General features: G+C 33.3%; 1 protein-coding gene across 1 annotated transcript in view; it reads left to right on the top strand.

The window, feature by feature from the left end:
- The window catches only part of LOC117176067 (dynein light chain 4, axonemal-like), a 111,073-nt gene extending 88,413 nt beyond the window's left edge, over nucleotides 1-22,660 (top strand). The window contains exon 2 of the mRNA XM_033366077.1: nucleotides 22,374-22,660. Coding sequence (XP_033221968.1) covers nucleotides 22,374-22,622 — 249 coding nt within the window. The 3' untranslated portion in view covers nucleotides 22,623-22,660. The remainder of the gene's footprint in view (nucleotides 1-22,373) is intronic.
- The last annotated feature ends 225 nt before the right edge of the window (nucleotides 22,661-22,885 follow it).

Raw genomic sequence — 22,885 nt, forward strand, 5'->3', positions numbered from 1 at the left:
AATTTTACCGCGATTTCGCTGGAAGCGGGTGCAATTTTTCAGATTAGCACCCGCTCCCGGCGAAATCCTGCGGTTGTCCTTATGACAAATTTTTATATATATTTAAAACATTTACATAATTGAGAATCTTTGAAACACTATGAAATAGATGAATGCAAAAATGTAATTTTTGGTCTTCCATTATTTTTGTATGCTGTCAAAATTTTATATTTAAATTTTTCAAAAAAATTTAAAAAGGTGTTATGATATTCTTGTAGGGCATTCAAAAAATAATATATTTCTTCTCTTGACTTTTTTTCATATCGTGCGTTATTTGGATTAAAATGTTCATTTTCGTGTGTCTTTTGTAATTTTGTAAATGCTATAATTCTGGTATATTTTGATTTTATAAAAAAGAGTCATGAGGATAAATTGTTAGTCTGTTTGAATAGTATGAATACCTTTACAGAATATTTTTTAAATTAGAGAAAAAGTGAACTTCAAATCCCGAAAGTCCTTAAGCCCTCAACAAGCGTTTCCGAACCCAACCTCTGACAGAGAAGCTAGAAGCGTGACTTATCTCATCTCATAAACTCCAACTCTCGGGACCAAAATAAAATCCTTCTGTCAATGATTTGACGGAAGGATTACCAAGCTCATCCGCTTATGTTATACCGAGAAAAAACGAGCGCAATCAAAGAATTCATCATTCAATTTCAATTCGCTGATTGAGAAATCTGATTCGGATACTTCTGGCTGCTCACCTAACTTTAATTGGTCGAACGTTCCAATTCTTTATTGTCGAATTTAAATAATTCAAAGGTTCCACTACAAATTAGGGTAGAGATTATCACCGCTTCTTCCTCCTCATTTGAAACAACCTCAAGCACTCCCAGCCCAACTACTTTCTTTCCTATCTATATACATCAGTTGGTACAAACTCTTACAAAAATGATGTCCTTCATGACGCAACTCTGCACCTAAATGGCTCCTTTGTTAGCCATATTAAACCAAGCTGGTACACTTACCGCTCCTTGCGAATCTGAAAATTTCTCTCTACCTCCTGAAGCTGCTCCTGAACAGATTAACCCTTAACCATGCCTAAGAATAATCCCTTAAATATTCTTCAATGGAATTATCGGGGTATATTCTCCAAAAAAGGTGCAATAGTGTGAGGGATCTCGCAAATTCAGGGAAAGGATTTGGATTCGAAAGTCGAGAAGCTGGTGTAGTCAATAATGGGAGGCGATATAAAACAAAAAGGGTTTATTTAAACCAACTTACAATTGGCTAGTAGGACCTGCTGGCCCACGATCTATGTTGAATCTCGTCGGTTATCCCTGAGTGTAAGTTTCGTCGGACTTTGTTGACGGGAGGGTTTTTTTTTGGTGGTTGCCGGTGAGTTCAGAACTACTGGATGGCCTCGTTGTCCAAAGGGGTTGAGACCCGTTTCGGAGGCGTAACAATTATCGTCCGGTTTCGCTCGGACTGAGCACAAGACTGGCTTCTAAGTGCCCAGGTTTAGGCTATTAGGACTAGGAAGCGGTTTTCTCACTACTCCTAGTCCTGGGTTCGCAGGGTCGTCTCATTATGGGGTGATTATAACTTTTTATAACCTCCCCCCCCCATTTCTTTTGGGACAAGGTAATTTTTTAGGATTGCCTCGCACATTTCCAATTCCATGTTAAAGGTAAAACCATCTTCCTCATCGGTTACATCTTCTTGTATATACGAATCATCTACTTCCTCATTAATCTGTTTTTCCTTGTCTTCAGTATTATTTTCTATTTTCTTCCTTTTTAGTTGTGCCAGTTCCTCTTTGCTGAATGTTATCCTCTTTGCTGAATATTAAACTACTATCTTTCTTTTAATTCTGCTTTTTCTTATCCTATTTTAAGGGAAATAACAACAATAAAACAAATCTGAGGTCTTGATTTGGAGTATATTTTTAAATATTCTTAAAATTTGATTTATTTTAGTTATTCTCCTTCCCAGTAAGTAACTTCTTCTGAAGTCCTGTTTTTTGGTTCTTCTTGCGGTAAAATAACCTATATCTATATTCTACTTTATTATTTTAATTGAAATTGTATCTTGGCCTTTTATAGCCGTATTGTAGAAAATTGTATTATTAATTATTTTTCTTCTTTCGCCACTCTTATTCTTGTTTTTTCAGTTGTTTTTTCAACTTCATTAATCCTCTCCTCCATTTCCTTCCTTCTGACTTTCTCTTCTTCTTTCTTCCATGCCATAATTCCTTCCCAGTCTGCTTTTGAAACAATCCTTGATTTAATCTTTCCCGCGTCACTATTCTTTCTACATTTGTATTGTGCCTTTTTTGCATGTTCCTTGCCCTGGCGTTTTCTATGTCTCGTCCTTCCTCCCTATCGCCTCCCCTTATCTTTTTCAATTCTGACTCCTCGATCTTCCTAATTTCCTCTTGCATTTTTTCTCTAGCTCGTCGTTCTTTTTCTTTTCTTACTCTTCCCTTATTTTCATTTTTATTTCCTGCCTTTCGTAAATTGAAGGTTGATGGCGTTAGAGGTTCCATGCCCCGCAAGTGTGGTTGAGGAGTTCACCTCTCCCAAACAACTCAACGGAGAAGTCTCTGCATTTAAGGATCAATCTCAGATCCATTTTATGTAAATAAAGGTTTTCCTGTTTTTTCTTGTCTTTTTAAATGTATTCAATTTTTTAATATCTTCAATGTTCAAATTATCTAATGATTTACCATTTTTTGTTTTAATTTCGTAAATTGTTAGTAAAATTTTTGCTTTAAAGAAAAATGGTCCTTCGAAGTTTTTGTTCAATTTTTTACCTATTCCTTCTCCTTAGTTTGATACTGTTTTATTGCTTTTTCGAAATTGTTCTCCAATTGCAAAACTTATCGGCCATTCTAAACTCGGACGTGGCATTAAATTTTCGAATAATTGTTTAGTTTCTGTCAAGACTGCGTGAATATATTGATTTTTTTCTGGTTACAAAATTTTAATTTATTTTTTATGATTTCTGAGTATCTTTTATTTAAATATGCATCTTTAAATGTTTCGATAAATTGGACCAAATTTCCCCAATTATCTCGATTAACTTGGTACCAATTTAAACCCTCACAGAAATAGGATATACCGTGATATTCCATTTGATCCCATTTATCTCCCATGTTGTCCCAAATATATCCTAGACATAATCCGTCGGATATCCCTCAAGGCGGAAATTTGGATACCCCAGGTATAACCCAAGGATATCCGTGGGTCCTCCCTGAAATATCAAAATTTCCACCTTGAGGGATATCTGACGGGTTATCCCTGGGATATACTTGGGACAACATGGGAGATAAATGGGATCAAATGGGATATCCCGGTATATCCTATTTCTGTGAGGGATGCTTCCTCTTCAAAGCCTGCGTCTAAATTTTATAAAATGTTTACCTCGTTAATATTGCACCCTATTTTGAACCTAATTAAATTATTCAAGAAATAACTCGGACTATTTTCAGTATTATTTTTAAATTTAACGGGTCAGTTTGACTTTTTTTGAAAAGGGGTCTGAATCATTTCGATAGAAAACAGGGTTGCCGGAATTTCAAGGGAATTATGTAATATTATCTCCTCTCTTTTTCTGTCGGCGTCTCTACTTTTATCTATTCTACCTTGCAAGCCTGTTGGCATATTGAGGCAAATTAGATTTTCTCATAATTGACTGTCTTTGAACCGCTTTCAGTAAGAAGTATCCGTCGCCTTGCTCCTTGAATTCTAAATTTGTTTCTTCAAAATGAATCGTACTTTGTATATTTCGTGACTTACTGCTTTGATTGAATAAATTTTGTTCTATATATAAATTTCTATCTATTCTATCATTTAAAATTTTTATTTCTTCGGAAAGTTTTTTCATTCCCATTTTATCGCTTTTATTTTCTTCAAAATTAATAAATTCTTCTACACCATACCAAAATTCATTATTAAGTTTTAAAAACGACTCGATTTCAAAAGTTTCATAATTGATTTTCGCGTTTTTTCTTTCTTACCTTTATATCATAATTCGTAGCCTTTCGCGACATAATTTTGCTTTCTCTGCTCTTTATCTGTTCTTTCTTTCTCCTTTCTAAGTTTTTCTTCTCGTTCAGCCTACTCGATTCTGATCGTTTCCTGTCTATTTCTAATCTTTTGAGTTCTTTTCTCTTGTCTTCAATTTCTGTATCTATTTCACTCTTTTTTAATTCATTAATTTCTAAAGTGCTACTATTCTCAGTATCTATTCTCCAATTATCTAAAGTATTCTCGGTATTGGGAGACAGTATGCGAATTTCATGTCTATGTGGGGTACTTTCTGCCTACGTTAGTGTTTGATTTTTCGTTCTTGGGATTGCACCCATCGCTTGATTTGGTTGTACCGCCCCCCATTCTAATTCTTTCCTAACCTTTACAGATTAAAAATTTTAATTTCTTGCTAATTCTTCGCTTCTCTTTTCGTTTTCGACCGATTAAATATCAATATTTTCGTTTTCTAAATTGCTCGCATTTGCTTGTGCGTTATTTTCTTCAATTATAATTTCCCGAATTACATTATTTTCTCTACTATCTTTTACTTTCTATACTGGATTTGACATTTTCGGAATCAATTTTATTCTTCCAGATCTTAAATGCATTCGATTTTTGTATTTTTTACGGTCTAGCTTAGGAGTTCCTATGTCTGATTAAAAACCGGCACGTTTACTCAAGTGATCGTCTGGCTTTTTACTACTGCCGATATGCGTGGCCTGACCATGTAACGAAAGTATCCAATGAGGGCGAGAAAGCTTGGGGTTGTTTGAGCAACTTCTCAAATTGTGGTTTCGCGCGTCAATTTCTGTGACTGACGCCTCTTTCTTTTCTAGTTCTCGTACTTTTTATTTTAATTTTCTGTAATTTTTTTTCTATTACCGAATTAAATTTTGTCACTTTTATGTTCCCGAAATTCATTTCTGGTTTTAGCTAATTAAAAAAAAAATTTTCATTTTTAATTTACGTTGGTTTTTTAAACGTCTCACTTATCCAATCCTGCTACAAGGAGTATAGAAAAGGCATTTTTTCTCAGGGTAGTTTTCATTTTTTTTAAGGTGGCAGAGTTTGCGAGCATGTGAAGTATACCAACTGCTTTAATTATATCAATACAATTAATTTTATAAAATTTTCCAAAAAGCATCCTTCCATTATTTTATTATTTCCCGTCATCAAAAATTTGATTATACTTTAACTTCTACAATGGCAAACAGGGTACGATTTTAGTTTTGATTTTCATCATTTTTTTTCCAAGACTTCTGTTCTCGACATAGGATTTTTGACGGATTGTGGGCAATAAAATTTAAAATTTACGGAACATGCTTCTATTTTTACAGCAGAAGCATTGGTAATTAGTAAGGCAATTCAGACTATTATAGACAATAATTTGTCTTTCTCTGTAATTTTCTCTGATTCAAAAAGCGTTTTAGAAGCTTTTTAAAAGTTTAATGCTAGTTTTACTACATCTATCTAACTCATAAAATCCTGAACCTTCTTTTCACTGCGAAATTTGAAGAGCTTGAAACTTTCCTGATCTGGATCCCTGGCCATCAGGGCATTCAAGGCAATGAAAACGCTGATGACCTTGCCAAGATTGCCACAATATATGGTAATTTGCAAAATATTAAACTCCCAAACACAGATGTTTTGTCTGTGATCCTCCCTCCACATATAAACAATGCTTTGGAGGTTTGGAAGAAGGTTTCGGATTCTAGAGAGATCAATTTATATTACAGAAGATCAATCGTCATTTTATCTAGACCCAGTTACACAGAATTCGGAAGAAACCTTGAATCCTCTCTCATATAAAATTAACGCCTTGCACTATATTCAGCTGAACCCTTTTTCATTTATACATCAAGTAAAATAACATTATTTTTTGTAATTTTTAAAAACTTACAATTTACTGTTCTAAAAATTATCTTTGTTGTATGATTCTTTAAAAATCCTACTCGCCTTTTTTGCAATAACTATCTATCTTCTTGTAAAACTTATATCCCTATAGGTTACTTCTTAATACTCCATCTAGTCAAACTGATGCAAAGGCCCATGCCATCATAGCCTTGGCCAAATAGGTCCGGCATTTACCGCTATGAGATTAGTCTCCACACATAGACTAATTGACTGATCTCTTGCAGTGCTAAAGAAGAAAAAGTCTCGGTTTTCTTCCCACTTCACATCATGGAAATACTTGTTCACTCTCAAATTTAGAAGATATACTTTTATTTTGAAAAAACAGAAACTTAGTCAATGCCTTATAACCGCAAAACGCTTTCCGGGGTCCAAAACATTTTTGAAGTGCCTTTTTAAAATATTAATCCCGATTTATCAAATCTTAGTGGCAAAATTCTAGTGCTTACAAATTTCTTCAGTTTTTGGACACTTTTCCAATAGCCATCAGCCGCAACTTTCATTGAAACCCTAGTTTCTTCTGTGCTAAATTCCAAATGGTATCATGAAAATAAAAACACTATTTTTACGTGCGGTGCGCAAAACTGGCTTAGCCACCTGGAAGTTGGAAATTTTGACCCCTCTTATAAAATTAAAAACCATAAAGCGTATAAGTGTAGCTTGATAAACTTACTAATATCAATTTTGATATCCAATTACCTTGTATCATTAAGTTCGATTGTCAGCAGAGATCGATTTAAGAATCGACTTCGATGCATTCTATTCCGTAAATAGGATTTCATGATTTTTAATTTGCTGAACGTCCTTTCGCAAGTTGCTATATTGTAACATGCAGACTTAAATAAATTCTTGAGGGATTACTTTCTGAAAAATCGCCTTCCATAAAGCTGTATTTAATGAGTAAAGAGCGGAAAACATCTTTTACTGTTAACGTCTCATTGGACCCGTTACTATTTAAAAATGGGATAAAGTTGATGACTTTCAAGAGGAATTCCCATGTAAAATCCTCACGATTTCGAATCTGTAATTTCTTTACAAACTATGCACTCACAATGTCTAATTAGACCTTAGACACCTTATGGTGTGATTAAAGACATTGATTAAAAAAAAATTCTTCACCAATATCAAAATGCTTCATACACTTTGGTTTCCGTTTTTCTACAAAGACTGTTTCAACACCTCATTTTTGTGATATTTGTGTAGCTTCTTCTTTACATTTTTCATACTCAAATCTGTACTTTTTCGAATGTTTCCTTGCCATGTTTGAGATTTTAAGTGCACTACTTAAATCTATATTCTCTGCTTGAAGCAATTTTGATAATACATTTACTTCACTTAGTATATTGGAAAGCATTGTGCGCATGATTATAAATTCAAACCTTACCATATTTTTACATTCTCACTCAATGAGAAGGTATTGTTTTTATGTAAAATTTCACTTTGTCGGTTTTCATTAAATCTTCACGTTTCAAAACCCACTGAGTCAGAAAAAACGATTTTTACAAAGGTTTTTAGCTGTCTGTCTGTAGTCTATTCTGTAGGCACGATAACTTTCAAAAAATTAATCAGATTGGATTCTGCTTTGGCACACTTTTTTAAGGCCTAAAAAGAAGGAACAAGTTTGTGAGCACGTTTTCAAAATTTTAAGACCAAATTTTGTCAAGATTTCAAAATTCTATGAAGAGTAATTCATAGTACTCAGAAGCCCCAACAATTTATCTTAATGACTTTTTTCTATAAAAAAAAATTATCAGAGTTAGAGCATTTTAAAAATAAAAAAAAAAAACTAAAATGAACATTTCAAGCCAAACAACGCATGCCATGAAAAAAAGTCATGAGAAGAAAATCGTTGATTTTTAAAAGCCCTGAAACGTCGTCATAATAAAAATTTTTTATTTTGGTCGAAAAGTTGAAAATTCAAAATTTGATCGTACCTTAACTTTTTAAAACCAAATTTTTTTCAGGATTTCAAAATTTTATGAACTGTTATTTATCGTACTTAGAAACTTAAACAATTTATCCTAATGACTTTTTCTGTAAAAAGTAAATTATCAGAGTTGAGCATTTTCAAAATAAAAAAAAAACAAACTAAAATGAACATTTAAACCAAACTGAAATCATATGAAAAAAAGTCAAGAGAAGAAAAACGTTGATTTTTGAAAGCCCTATAAGATTATCATATCAACTTTTCTGTTTTGGACGAAAAGTTGAAAATTCAAAATTTCATCACACCAAAAATCTTAAAAACCACATTTTTTCAAGATTTTAAAGTTCTATGTGCTGTTATTTATACTACTCAGAAACTCAAACACTTTATTCTTATGACTTTTTTCAATTAAAAGAAAATTACCAGAATTAGAGCATTTTTTAAATCCAAAACACAAACTAAAATGAACATTTTAAGCCAAACAACGCATGATATGAACAAAAGTCAAGAGAGAAAAAAACGTTCATTTTTGAAAACCCTACAGAATTATCATAACAAATTTTTTGATTTGGTCGAAAATTTAGAATTTTATCGTACACAAAATAATGAAAAATTCAAAAAGTCCGTTTTTTGGTCAAACTATGCAAGATACGAAAAAATTGAATTAACTAAAATGACGCGCCCTGAAAAGATCTACAAATTTTTTAGCAATCACTTTTCGATAGGACGCGTAGTTTATGTTTTTCGTCGTTAAAAAAAATATTAAAAATTTAAAATAAATTAAATTTTTGGACTAACGACATAAGCTACAAAAAAAACTTGTTTATCCAAAAAAAGACTACAAATGTTTTGTATTACTGTTTTATAGGATGCGCAGTTTTTGTTTATTCGTAAATGATTTAAACTAAAAAGATTAATTTTTTGACAAACAACGTAAGCTATGAAAAAAAATAAATACACTCATTCAAGTTTTTCAGGAATAATTTTTTAGAGGACATTTAGTTTTTTCTTTAATCGTAAGATATAACCTTTAAAATAAAAAAATTAAATTATTTTAATACATTTTTTTAAATAAATATTTTTTGTAAAACGACACAAGGCATGCACTAAAATTAAAAGACAAAAGTTGTTCACCCAAGAAGATATATAAATTTGTTATTTATCATTTTTAAATAGGACAAGTAGATTTTCTTTCAATCGTAAAAAATAAGGTTGAAAATAAAAAAATTTAATTTTTAGAATAAACTTTTGGAAAAAGGACACGAAAGACAAGACAAATTTTAAAAAAAGTTTCTTTAACCAAAAACATCAAGAAGTTTGTTATAAAATCTGATTAAAAAATATATATGGTAAAGAAAAATCTGCCCGCTTTGCGGGCACGTTCTTATAGCGCTCTGTGTGCGTGGCTAGTATTTGTGTTTACCCTACATTTGTACGCAATTTTTAAAAAATGAAAGGTCAAAACATCGATAACTTCTATTTGGTGATTGAGAATCCTCTTTTGTCGAACCTCCTTCAGCTTTAACGAACACCTTCTCACTATGTATCTCGTATTTCGCATTTGATTTTGTCGAAAGTGCAAACTTGTTTGCATTACTACATTCTCATCAGAAAAGGTATTAGATTTATGTAAAATTTGACCCCCCCCCCCCAGTTTTTGTCAAATTTATACGTTTTGAGACCCTCTGAATCCGAAAAACATATTTTTACGAATATGTCTGTCTGTATGTCTGTCTGTCTGTGACCACGATGACTTTTGAAAAAAGTAATATATTAGATTGCCCTTTGGTACACTCGTTTAGTGTCCTAAACTAAAGGTCAAGTTCGTTAGCCAGCCATTTTGCAAGATACGAAAAAAATGAAAAAGCTCAAATTGCGCGCCCTGGAAAGAACTACAAATTTATAATGAATCACTTTTCGAACTAAGCTACGAAAAAGAATGAGACAAAAATTGTTCATCCAAAAAAGAGCTATAATTTTTGATAGGACACGCAGTTTTTGCTTTAGTCGTAAAAAATATGATTTAAAATAAAAATATTAAATTTGTTTAAAAAAACGACACAAGGTATGAATTTAAATTACCAGACAAAAGTTTTTCGCCTAAAAAGATCTATGAATGTATTATTAATCATTTTAGATGAGTAGATCTTCTTTTAATCGTAAAACATAAGATAAAAAATGCAAAAATGAACTTTTTGGAAAAAGCACAGAAAAGACGAAAGAAGACATAGGCTCCTATATAGGACACTATATAGGACCCCATGTAAGTTTTTGTATTAGACCCTGTGCAGATGCGCAGTAGTTTTTATTTAATCGTAAAAAACAACATTAAAAATAAGAAAATTATAAAAACAAGGTAATAAGAATTAGCATGATTCAATTTTTATGCATATTATGAATTTTAATGATACGTGATGAGAATGTGTTCGTTAAAGCCAAAAGAGCTTTAACAAAAGAGAGTTCAAAATCACAAAATTACAGTTGTAAATTAAAAAAAAAATTAATTACAGAAAATTCATAATTACAAGATTACAGTGGTGGATGTTTTGAGTCTTAATTTAAAAATGTTTGTGCAAGAATGTGCGAAAATATAAAGACCGAGGGCGTAGCGCGAGGTAAATACATAATCGAGCGCGAAGCGCGGGATAAATACAACACCGAGCGCGTAACGCGAGGACCAACAGTTGCGCGCCCAAACGCGCGAGCCGCGCGCGCAGCGCGTGACCACAGTGTGCCCGCACAGCGGGCAGATTTTTTTTAATTATAGCTGCTTGTAGCTGCAATAATCCATAAGGTTACGTTTTTTCATTAGCTGAGAAGATTTCGGAATATTTCAGGTATGTTAAAAAAGAATCTAGACAATTTTAAATTAAATTTGTTTATTTGAGAAGAGATTGCACAATTTTAGGGAAAATGTAAACCAGTTTTGAAGATTGTTAGGACCATTCAAACCTTAAAAAATTTTAATATTTAATAAATTTTTAGAAATCTTTCAAAGTACTAAAGTGTTTGTTTATCTATTTAAAAATTTAAAAATTTGGAAATATCTTTCAAACTAATTTAAATTACCGCTAAAATTGTCTTTAAATCTTCGAGATTTGTTTCTGGTCATTTTTGAAATCTTATGTAATTTTCTAAAAACGTTTGAAGTATTCTCTTAAAATTAAACATTTTTTAAATCCGTTGAATGGTACTGAAATATATATATTGATTGAATGATTTCTAGTAGTAAATTTGGTTTAAAAAGGCTTCTCAATGTTTAAACTATATTTAATCGTAAGCAATCCATGCCCAATTTACAAGAAATGTGCAAAGAAAAAAAATTAATTGTATAAATATTGCTATAAAGCTTTTAGCCGAATTTACTACTCCCTATAATAATAGAATATTAAGTTTAATTGATAAAATGCGGTTTTAAAATATTGTCGGTGAAAGAAAAACAAATTAAATTTGTTGAAATAATTAAAAAATTGTTCATATATTTCTTCCAATTTCTATAATTCAAATAAATAGTTATTTAAAAATGCACATGAATTTATAAAATTGAAATTAATATATAATTTTGCTACTGGCCGTAAGGGGTCCTCTCACAGAACGAGGCCCCCCGCAATGTGGGGTTTTGCGGTAAGGAAGTTACGCCACTGCTTCAAATTCGTTCTCAGCGACCAGCCCGGTAATAAGCGTTGAATAGATAAAAATTAATATTTACAGATTTCAGCGTAAAAGTGAGGATTATTCAATTATTTTGAATGCGCGATTTTTCCATATGTCTAAAATGTCACTATAAAAATAGGATATCTCAGAAACTAATTTATTTCTATTTCCATAGTGGCCGCTGCATAGGTTCCTATTTCCTAAAAGAGAACGTGTTTTCAATATATTTAATTCCTTGTAAAAATACCGACAGATAACCTCACAGAGATGTCTTCTATTTCCCAAAAGTATTCAACTTTTGAGATTATTCAATTCCTTCTAATAAGTTCACAAAATATATGTAATAAATTGTTCTAATTCCTTCCTGTGGAATATAAGTTTTGAAAATTTAATTTTAATTACTTCAAGTCCGCCTCTCTAAGTTAAAATTATTATAATTCACTCACTTAAATAGATTTATTTGATGCACTTTTTTAAACGTTTAAATAAATGATTAAAATATAAATAATTTTGAATATTTTCGAATTTATGAGTTATAAAAAGATTTAATAATGAAAAATAAGTTAGATAAATGCTTTCTTTAAGTTTTACTAAGTCGATTTAGAGAAATAGGATTTGCACTTTTTCTGTCCCCGTTGGGGGATTTTTAGACGAAGGAAAAATCGCGTATTCATTGGAATACAAATTATTAATTTTTCTGAATTTAACGCTTATTAACGGATAGGGTAAGTAATTTCAAGTCGTTTGGAGCAGATAGGGATATAGGCTGATGCGTGCAAATTTTGTATCATCTATCAATAACGCATTATCTGAATTTTAATTCCTTTTACATTATTAATTGGCATAACAATTTAAAAAAAATCAGCCCTTCACATGGAAAAAATAATTATGGTTACAAATATAGCATACGTGCATCGGCAATTAGAGTTCGGCTTCATTTTAAAAGATATGACGTTTGACCCTACCGAAAGAACATCCTAAGAATATCTCTGGCAAAAATGTCAGGCCGGGTTATAAAAATGTCAGTTAATTGTGAGTCTCTGTTTTAATAACTTCGTCTCTGGAGATTGGTGCAGTGATTTGTGTCCTCTTTTATGTTTTAATTTATGGCGGTTCAACCTTGAGGATTTCCAAAAACGAAAGGCAGTTTAAAAAGGTTTTGCTGTAATAATGTCCTCATAAAGCTAATCCCTTTTCACACTAGTTTTTGCTAATATAGTTACATGTATATAACAATTTGTGACAACTTATTTATATATACAGGTTGTCCCGGTACTCAAGCTACATTTTTGTATTTTTGAATTTCTCGTAAAAAATGGATTCGAAAATAATAATTAAGATTTGTTGTAAAGTTAATAATTAAGGAGCAATTAGCCATTGAGGATTAACCAATCAGAAGCACGCGTTAAATGGAAGACAATCTATTCATCACTGATGAGCGTGTGTGCGCAAAGAAGCTGAGGCCGTGTAATTTCAAATTCGTAAGAGGTTGTCAATGTCATGGATGCAACTTCACACGGCAACTGAGCGACGAGATATTGCATCTTAGGAAAGATCTTTTTCTTTAGATTACATTTTTAATTATTTTAACTTCCTTCGAGTAGTTTGAATTCTGTAGAATTCAAGTGAATCTTCGAATCCAAATGAATTCTTAGAATTTTGCTCCTTTGAATTTTTTTTCTCTTGAGACCTTTACAATACAACATGCATAGTTTTGAATTCGTCTAAGTCCTTTGCATTTTCCATTCTTTGAATTCTATACGAAATTCTCTGCATTTTTCCGAATTGTTTTATTTCTTCTCAATTGCAGAACTATTTTAAACTCTCGGTTCTCTTTTAAATTCTTTACTTTCTTTGGAATTTTGTGAATTATTTTGCACTTTGTTAATTCTTCTGAATTCTATAAACTCTTCTTAATTCTATAAATTCTTCATTAAAATCATTATAATACACGCTGAATACACGTCGAATTCTCTTAAAAATTTGAATTTAGTGAATTCTTTTGATCTCTTATGAATGGTCTAAATTCATTTGAATTTTCCGATTTCTCTGAATTTCGTGTAAAATCATTTCCTTAATTCTTCTGGATTTTAAAACTTTTGAGTTCTCTGTAATTTTTTTAATTTCCTAAAATATTGTGAATCCTTTATATTCTTCAATGATATCGCGAGAATTCGATAAATTCAGTCTAAATTTGTCTGTAATTTTCTTATTTCTTCTAATTTCTTCTAATTCTTCTCTTAAATGTTTTAAGCTTTTCTGTATTATTCAAACGGTTCTGGATTTGTTGAATTCCCGCGATATCACTGAATTAAAAAAATTTTTTTCATCATTTTAACCATTAGAATGCCCTTCGAGTTAGTTTGAACTCCTTTATATCTATTCTATATTTTTAAAGAAATCATAGAGTGCAAAAGGATTCAGTGTTCAAATCAATTCACAGAATTCAAAAGAATTTATATAATTTGAAAAAAATACAAAAAATTCACAATTCACTGAATTCAAAGTAATTCAGATATTGAAAATAATGCAGAGAATACAAAATAATGAATAGAAAACAAAATATTTCAGAAAATGTAAATGTTATCAGAGAATTCAGAATAATTCAGGGGAGTTCAGAGAATATAAAATACTTGAAGAAATACAGAACAATTCATGATGTATTGTAAACATTTCAAGAGAACTGGGTCTTCCGAATTGTCGGCGAGGTACAATGTATCTGCAACGAACATACTTGCCGTCCCGGTAGTACTCTGTTGATTTGGAGTGGTTCCATGGACGAAGAACGAGCTCAGATCCCTTGATATCGGGACAAGAAAGGTTATGCACATGAAGAAAAGAATGCATCTGAAATCTTCTGTTCCGCGACTGTACATCTCACGCCGTCAAGGTGGTCGCGAAATATTGAGTCTTGAATGTCTTCAGAGTAGGATTATTCTAGGTACATCACATAGAGTCGCAAATGAAAGAGATCCTCTTCTGAAAATGGTCAGGAAGTACAAAGAAGTGGGCAAAGGAGCGTTTCTGTACAAAGCAGCGGAGGAGGCTGCTGAAACACTCGGACTTAACTTCAGTATTAGGGGTGAGCAAAATGCACCAAATCTTATCTATCTCAAGTACTTACTCCTGAAAGCTTGGATTAAGAAAGGACAAGAGAAAAACTTTCATGAACAGCTCCTCGATAAGAGGATGCACGGTATCTTCCACATAAATGTGTAGGATCAGTCAATGTCGTGTGAGCTAACGTTTGCTTTCCTTAAATCGCGCGGATTTGAGCCTGGTATGGAGGGTTTCATTTTGGCATGCCAAGACGTTGTCATTTGCACCTTAACATACCGTCGCCACATTTTAAGCCAAGACATTCCCGATGATAGCTGCAGGGCGTGCCATGCACACCCCGAGCATTTAGCTCACATACTATCTGGTTGTCTAACTCATGCGGGAACGACCTACATCCAAAGGCACAATGCGGCACTAAGATTGCTTTATTTCCATCTCTGTCGCTTCTACGGCATTGACCTTAATATCGCTCCTCTAAATTCTCCTAGGGAAATCGAGTCAATTGTCGAGAATGGGAAGTGCCGCATATACTGGAACTTTATATTCTCGACTATTGTTTCTGTTATACACTCGAGGCCAGACATGGTTCTTCTTGACTTCGAGAAGCGAACCATGTTCGTTATCGAATTTTAGGCACCAGTCGAGACGTGAGCCGTGAGACGTGGCTTTGGCTTATATTTTACCGCGATTTCGCTGAGAGCGGGTGCAACTTTTCAGATTAGCACCCGCTTCCGGCGAGATCCTGTGGTTGTCCTTATGACAAATTTTTAATATATATCAAATATTTTTCAATATTTCAAAATTAAGAAAAAAAGTTGTTTTTTTATTTGAAGCTCTTAAATGGAGCCTCCTGGAGCTTAGACACCAAAACCTATTAGAGGAACTATGTATACCTGAGTCGTGAGCTAGAGAATAGCTAAAACTGAAATACAGCCATAAATAGGCTCAAGTTGACTGACCATGTAAAGCAGTGGTCCTTCGTCCATGTGCACGTCAGAATCTAAAATTTTTTTTTAAATTTGCATTTAACGTTTTGAAAATAGGATATTTGGAATGTACACATTTTTGCGATTCAAGGCTTATGTGAATTGTATAAAATAGTTGAACACTTAACAGGCATTAAATTCGAGAATATATTATTTCATATGAAACAACAAAAGGGCCGCACTCTTAGCACTCTGAGCGCACTGTATACTTTGTTTCAATTTGTAATATTTGCCTGATTATGAAAAAAGGAACCCTTTGCCGGCAAGTACCCTACTAAAATAAGTGAAGAATCTTCACAAATGGTCAGAAGTTCTAGCGATTTCTCAACACCCTGACCATTTGTGATGAGTCTGACTATTTCTGAATATATGCTAATTCACATCCTATCAAGTAGTTTATCGGCTAGGACCACATGTAGGCCAACCGAAAAGATTTAAGAATTAAAAACAATTACTTTCAATGCTGGATATACAGATTCAAGAGTTGAAAATTCAGAATCTACGGGATTCGATGATTTCAGACACCTAAAAGTTTGCCTAAAAATGTAAAATTAGGATAAATATTATTTGTTTGCACACTCACTTTCGTTTATTTGTTCAAATAGAAATAAGGTTCTAGATATAAGATTTTATGTAAATATTTGTAAATAACTGTAAATAATAAGGATAAGATTTTGTAAAAAAAATGTAGGCTGAAAGATTGTAAGGAATGGAAGTCATACATCACGTGCGCCGAAGAAAGGGGGCTTACTCTAAAAAGTGAGATTTTTCAGGATGAGCGTTTGAAGTCGATCCGATAGCCAGGACTTTTAGGAGAGAGGGAAGACTCACGAAATCTTCCCTCTCCACTTACCACGACATTCTAACGGAAGGAGATAGGTCGTGGACGCGGCTCACGGACGCGGTATAGATGAGAGGCGTAGATAGTATGGTGAGTGGTGGGAGATTTTTCACGGAATCTCGAGCTCTCGAGCCAAAGCCCCATTACTCGGGTACCTACAAACTCAATTATTGAGTTGCGACGTAGCTACCGAAGCGAGAGGTTCACTTAACGACACTTTTCTGGCGACTTTAAAGTTATTCGCCCTATAGGGCAAGTGTTTTGCTTCTATTGTGACGAATTCCAAACCAGAAATTATTCTTCAAACCTAGGTGGACATGGAGGATGTACAGTTCTACGGTGATACCGGTGATCCCGGTGATCCATTTACTAAAATGCCAAATAATCAGGAAACACTTGATTCCGAAATCCTGAACTGTTCTCTTACTAACCTCTTTCAGGAAATGGCTTTCAATCTCAATCCAGTCTCCAATACGAAAGTGCAATTCCATCATAACCTCAAATCTAACAACGATCCTAACCTCTCAAAAAAACGTAATTTCGGTCAAATTCGCGAAAAACATGCTCAGTTAGAGGAGAGTAATAAGGTAAATCGAGATAACAATAACAGAATGAATGCTTCCAGGGAAAACCAAGTCTTCTCCTGGTCTTGACACGATAAGCTTTAAAGTACTTCAAAATTTATCAAACTCCACATTCGAATGTATTTTACTGAAATATAACTTTATATTAGATGAGGGCCTATTTCCGGATAATCGAAGGAATTTCTAATCTTCCCCCTACCAAAGGGCGGAGGCAAATTTAGACCGGTTTAGTTGGCTTCTTGCTTCCTTAAATTGATGGAAAAATTGATTTTAACACGTCTAACCAGTTGGCTAGAACACAATAACGTACTCCCCCCAACACAATTTGGTTTCAGAAAAGGTCGATCCTGCGCCGATAGCTTAGCCATTTTATCCACAGAGCTTCATACAGCCATGGCAATGGATACCTATTCTGCTTGTCTCTTCCTAGATATCAAAGGAGCTTTCAACGATGTTGTTCCAGGAATTTTGGCCAAAGACATGATTCAGCTAGGGATTCCCAGGAAAATCTGTAAATTTATTTACAACCATACTACAAAAAACAAGTGTCCTTTAGAATTATTGGTAACAATAGAGGTCCCTTTACTTTAAAAAAGGCTTGGCCCAAGGTTGTATTACAAGTCCTTACTTATACACAATTTACAATATAGGTCTAAATAAGATCTTACATAGTCTATGTAAAATCCTTGAATACGCGGTAGATATTGCATTATACGTTACTGCAAACTCCTTAGGAGAATGCGTTGAGGTTCTGTAATATAGCCTTAATCGCTTAAATAATTATCTAAGGAACAGGGGTTTCTCAATCTCACCAAAAATGACCCAATTTATAATTTTTTGAAATTCAAAGATAAACCCGGATAACACATGCTTAGTTCTGGATAACCATCAGCTTCTTCCAAGACAAGAGGCTCTATTCTTGGGAATCATGTTTAACAGCAATCTTTCGTGGGAAACTCATAATAATCGTTTACTGGAAAGAGGAAATAAAGTTCTAAATGTTCTAAAATGTTTAAGAGGCACTTGGTGGGGTTGCCGTCTTAAAACCTTACGCATTCTTTTTAACTCACTCGCCCGTAGCGCTTTCGCCTATTCACGTTATGCAAGCCGAACTAGAAGAATTCTCACTCTTCAATAGATTTCGACTAATAACGGACAGTTACCTTCTCAGATCATTCTCTGTTTTTGGACACCTGGTGCACGATCTACTGCAAAACTTAGTCTCTTACGTTTTAGAAAATTTTGTCCCAATGAACATTAAAAAAGGTTTTCTCTTTCTACTATCGTATGCTACTTTCAAACATAACCTCAACTGAAAGACTATCAATCTCTTATTTATCGCTCAGCAACCCCTTTAAATTTCGTATTTGACTACAATATACAGTTCTCACGACCGTCCATAGACATAAAAATAGGTAGAATCTTACAGAACAGTAGATCTCCGAACAATGACTTTAACCGACTTTTCTCCAAAGCCACGTATGACAGAATTTTCTTCTTTACTAATGGTTCTAAAGTTGAAGAAACCCCGGTTGGTGTATCTGTCTTTTCTTCACAATGTAATTTACAAACTAGTTATCAAATTATACCAGAGGCTTCTCTTTTAACCGCAGAAGCTATTGCATTTTGTGAGGCCATAGAGTATATCTTGAACAATCTTATAGCTGGATATTAAACTAGTCTGGATTCCCGGGCATAAGGAAATCACCGGGAATGGGATAGCTGATAGTTTAGCCAAAAGGGCTATAGAGAATGGCGTGCAACTAAATTATCAAATTCTATATTCTGATCTATACAATTTGGCTTATAATATGGAATCCTTACTTTATAACCCTTCCAGTATGATAACAGCTCTAATAGCACGTTTTTTGAGCTAGTGTAATATATTAATCTAGTACTATGTAAATATTAACAAAAAGTCAAGGAAAATCACTAACATCTAAATATTAAAACAGAGGCATAACTATATTGTCTGATCCAGGCTTATTTAAACCACATTTCATTTTTGTAAGCGTCGCCGCGGCATGCGCAGTTGAGTGATGGCCGGCAGTGGCTTTCTAAAGCTGCACATCGACGACTCGTGGTGCGTTCTCATGTACACGTCCGCAGACTGGTTCAATACACCTACTATCGGCCAGAAAACTATAGGCATCTACCTTTAAAGCTTATCAACTCAGTCAAAAAAAATGCTAGCGAAACAAAAAAATAGTCATTTAAAAGCTGAAAGTGTCCTACGTTAATGAGCTTGAAGACGTTTTTGTAAAAAATTGTTGTGATAAACTGACAGATAAATGTAAAAAAAGTAAGGATTTTTTGGTACATTTAAGGACAGTCAAGTCTAGAGCATTATTTCTTATACAAGGGGCGATGGAAGAAATTTGAAAAAATTCGGGAGTGTGAGAAAAACTGTTGTGAACCAGTTGCAGTTGAGAAATTTAAAAAATAATAAAAAATTGTTGCTTAAAAATACAATAATGTGCAACTATATTATCTTCAGTACTAATACAGATATTAAAGCGATTCAAACTGCAAACTTTAATACATAGGCTCTGTATTTATTTTCAATCGCCTGTAAGGATGTGTTAGTCTTATTTTTTGTAAAAATCGCGATATTTCTAGACATTTTTTTCTTGGAAAACAAGAGACAGAAAGCAGGGGGGGGGGGCGTTTTTTACTGCCGACCGCTGGTCCCTTTGTTTGACCCGTGGGCAGGTGCCATCTAAGCATTCAGAACTAGGGGCCGAAGAATGGCACCAGCGGTCGGCAGTAAAACAAAAAAAGAGCCCCCCCTGCTTTCTGTCACTTGTTTTCCAACAAAAAAAATGTCTAAAAATATCGCGATTTTCACAAAAAAGAAGACTAACACATCCTTCCGGGTGTTTGAAAATAAATACAGAACCTATGCATTATAGTTTGCAGTTTGAATCGCTTTAATATCTGTATTAGAACTGAAGATAATATAGTTTCACATTTTTGTACTTTTAAGCAACAATTTCTATTATTTTTTAAATTTCTCAACTGCAACTGGTTCACAACCGTTTTCCTCATACTCCCGAATTTTTCAAATTTTTTCCACCGCCCCTTGTATAAGAAATAATGCTCTAAACTTGACTGTTCTTAAATGTATCCAAAAATTCTTACTTTTTTTTTGCATTTTCCAGTCTGCTAAGCACAAAAATTTTTTTTACATAAACGTCTTCAAGCTCATTAACGTAGAACACTTTCAGCTTTTAAATGACTGTTTTTTTGTTTCACTAGCATTTTTTTTGACTGAGTTGATAAGCTTCAAAGGCAGATGCCTATAGTTTTTTCGCCGATAGTAGATCTTATATCCTACCATCAGTGGGTTTTTTATACTCTATGGATCATGGAGTCATCTGTCACATACTAAATTACTAGCCATGGCCAGATAGATAGAAGCTTTATACAGCAAGGGAGGTTCACTCATCAGACATAAGGCCAATAAAAACTTTCGTATAGAGAGCCAAAAGAAGAAAAACAACTCAATTATTAGCAATAATAACGCTCGAAAATTTTTCCCGATGGTTTAATTAAAAAGAGCACCTCAAAAACTATCAAAATTGGTAAAAACCTTGATTTCGATTTTGTTAGAGTAAGTCCCTTTTCTTCGGCGCACGTCACATATGGTCACATTGGCGCCGCTGGATAAGAGACGGGTTGCGTGACTCATACCAGTGAATCAGTGAAGGTAGCCACAATTTTCAAAAATTATTAATGTCAAAACTGGGCACTACTTACAAAAAAACCGTGACACGTGTGGAATCAGAATCAATCAATTTTTTTTAATTATGCTCATGCGACCTCGATTTGAGTTTGAACAATCAGGCGTTCTCCTTGTGAAACTCAAGTTCTTTAGAGATTTTCTAGTCATTTTTTATTGGTAAGGAAAATATAAATTATGACATTCATTACACCTATACTTTAAAAGCATTATTAATAAATAAACAATCTAATTGAAATCAGTTGACGAGCGCGCGTGTGAGCAGCTTAAATCTTTATATATAATTACTGCTTAAAGCCCTACTAAACCAAAAGTTAGGAATTGTTACAAATGGTCAGAACTTCTCACGATTACTGAACATCCGGATCATTCCTGACCAGTCTGATTATTTTTGAAGCTATGTTAATCCACACATCTACGGGTTTCAAACATTTCAGATACCAAACAGTTTTCTTAAAGAGCTTAAAATTGCAATAAATATAGATTGATCTCGTAATAACAAAGAGATATGTCACAACGGACAACATTTTGAGATTCACCTTCAGAGTCATTTAGTATATCAGTATCAATAATAACTAAATATAAATAAAAAAGAATGTGAATAAGTAAGTATAATTAATTAAATAACATAAAGAATCTGGAAAATATAAAAAAGAATTAGGTTTTATGAAATTCCATTTTTGAAAGCCTAATAAAAGGATTATGCTTCAAACCTAATTTCTGATGATTTCAGAACATTTTATCACGAATTCTGACTTTTCCTGACCATTTCTATCGAAAAACGTAACCAGATTTTTTCTCGTTACATAAAAATAGCAACTGTATAATGACCATTTGAAGTTGACACCTTGAATATGTAATTTTAAATGTAACAAAATGCCAACTTCATATGGTCTGTATACAGTTTTCATTCTTATATCTTTATATAAATGCGTGGTCAAGGTCAATTTAAAAGAAAATTAGTAAAAAAAATGCTTCACCCAGTGATCCCTCCTGTATAAGTCCAGAATATTACCATGGAGCTACGGTACAATATACTGAACATTTAGATTAAATTCTATATGCCCCACACGTTGGTTTTCATATTACGCATAACATTCTATATAGTTGTAAAATGATTTGATGAAACAAATCAATCCTTTCTTCGATCGTTGATATTTATTGATTTCAAATCGTAGATTTCAAATTATTTATACGATTTGAAATCAACACACTCTATATATCAACACTTGATGAAATTCGTCATGACGAAATGGGGTGAATTTGAGTGTGTATCTTACACTCGCAAATTCAGAGACATTAATCAATGTTGAAGAGTTTGCGTGCTGACGCATTGAAGTGAATTCGTGGGGTTCAAACTATTGCACCGTATTTGTACATATGAAAAGATAACAAATTGATATACCTTCTTCACTAATCTACACGCATGATACACTTGCCCAATGCTTCATTGTCGCAAAGTAGGATTTTCGAGGTTTTTTGGTCCTTTCAATTTAATTCGTACCAATACGTTTTTGCTGGGTATCTAGGTTGGCCACAAACACAATAAAAATGATATGCCTGTACTTATTTCATTTGGCATTTCTCACAAGGGGATGTCCCTAATTATATTGAAATTACCTAAGTTTTTTTAATGTTATTCAATTATTTTCTAGAAATGTGATATGACTGACGAAATGAAGCAAGAGGTAATGGAATTGTGTGTAACTGCAGCAGAAAAATACACTGATAACTACGAAAGTGTTTCTCGTATGATCAAAGAAACGATGGATAAAAGATTTGGAGCTTCTTGGCATACAGTGGTTGGTGAGGGATACGGATTCGAAATTACTTATCAACTTAAACATTTAATGTATATGTACTGCGCTGGTAATTTAGCAATTTGTATATGGAAATCTGCGTAATCTGGAAATTATAATACCTACGTAAATTGTCGCAGCATATTGTACATAAAATATACGCTTTAAATTTATTTTGAATACTTTGAAATCAGAATTGCGTACATCACAGTAAATCAAAATACTACGTCATTTTTTAATCATTGGAAATTCAGAATACCATTCTACACTGTACGAGGGTGGATTGATAAGTTTCCGGCCTGACCAAGAGATGGCGCCACTAGGCCTACCTTGAGGTGGCGTTCTATAGTACCATCCTTAGATAGCTT

The sequence above is a fragment of the Belonocnema kinseyi genome, chromosome 1, assembly GCF_010883055.1.
Source record: "Belonocnema kinseyi isolate 2016_QV_RU_SX_M_011 chromosome 1, B_treatae_v1, whole genome shotgun sequence".
Classification (NCBI taxonomy): domain Eukaryota; kingdom Metazoa; phylum Arthropoda; class Insecta; order Hymenoptera; family Cynipidae; genus Belonocnema; species Belonocnema kinseyi.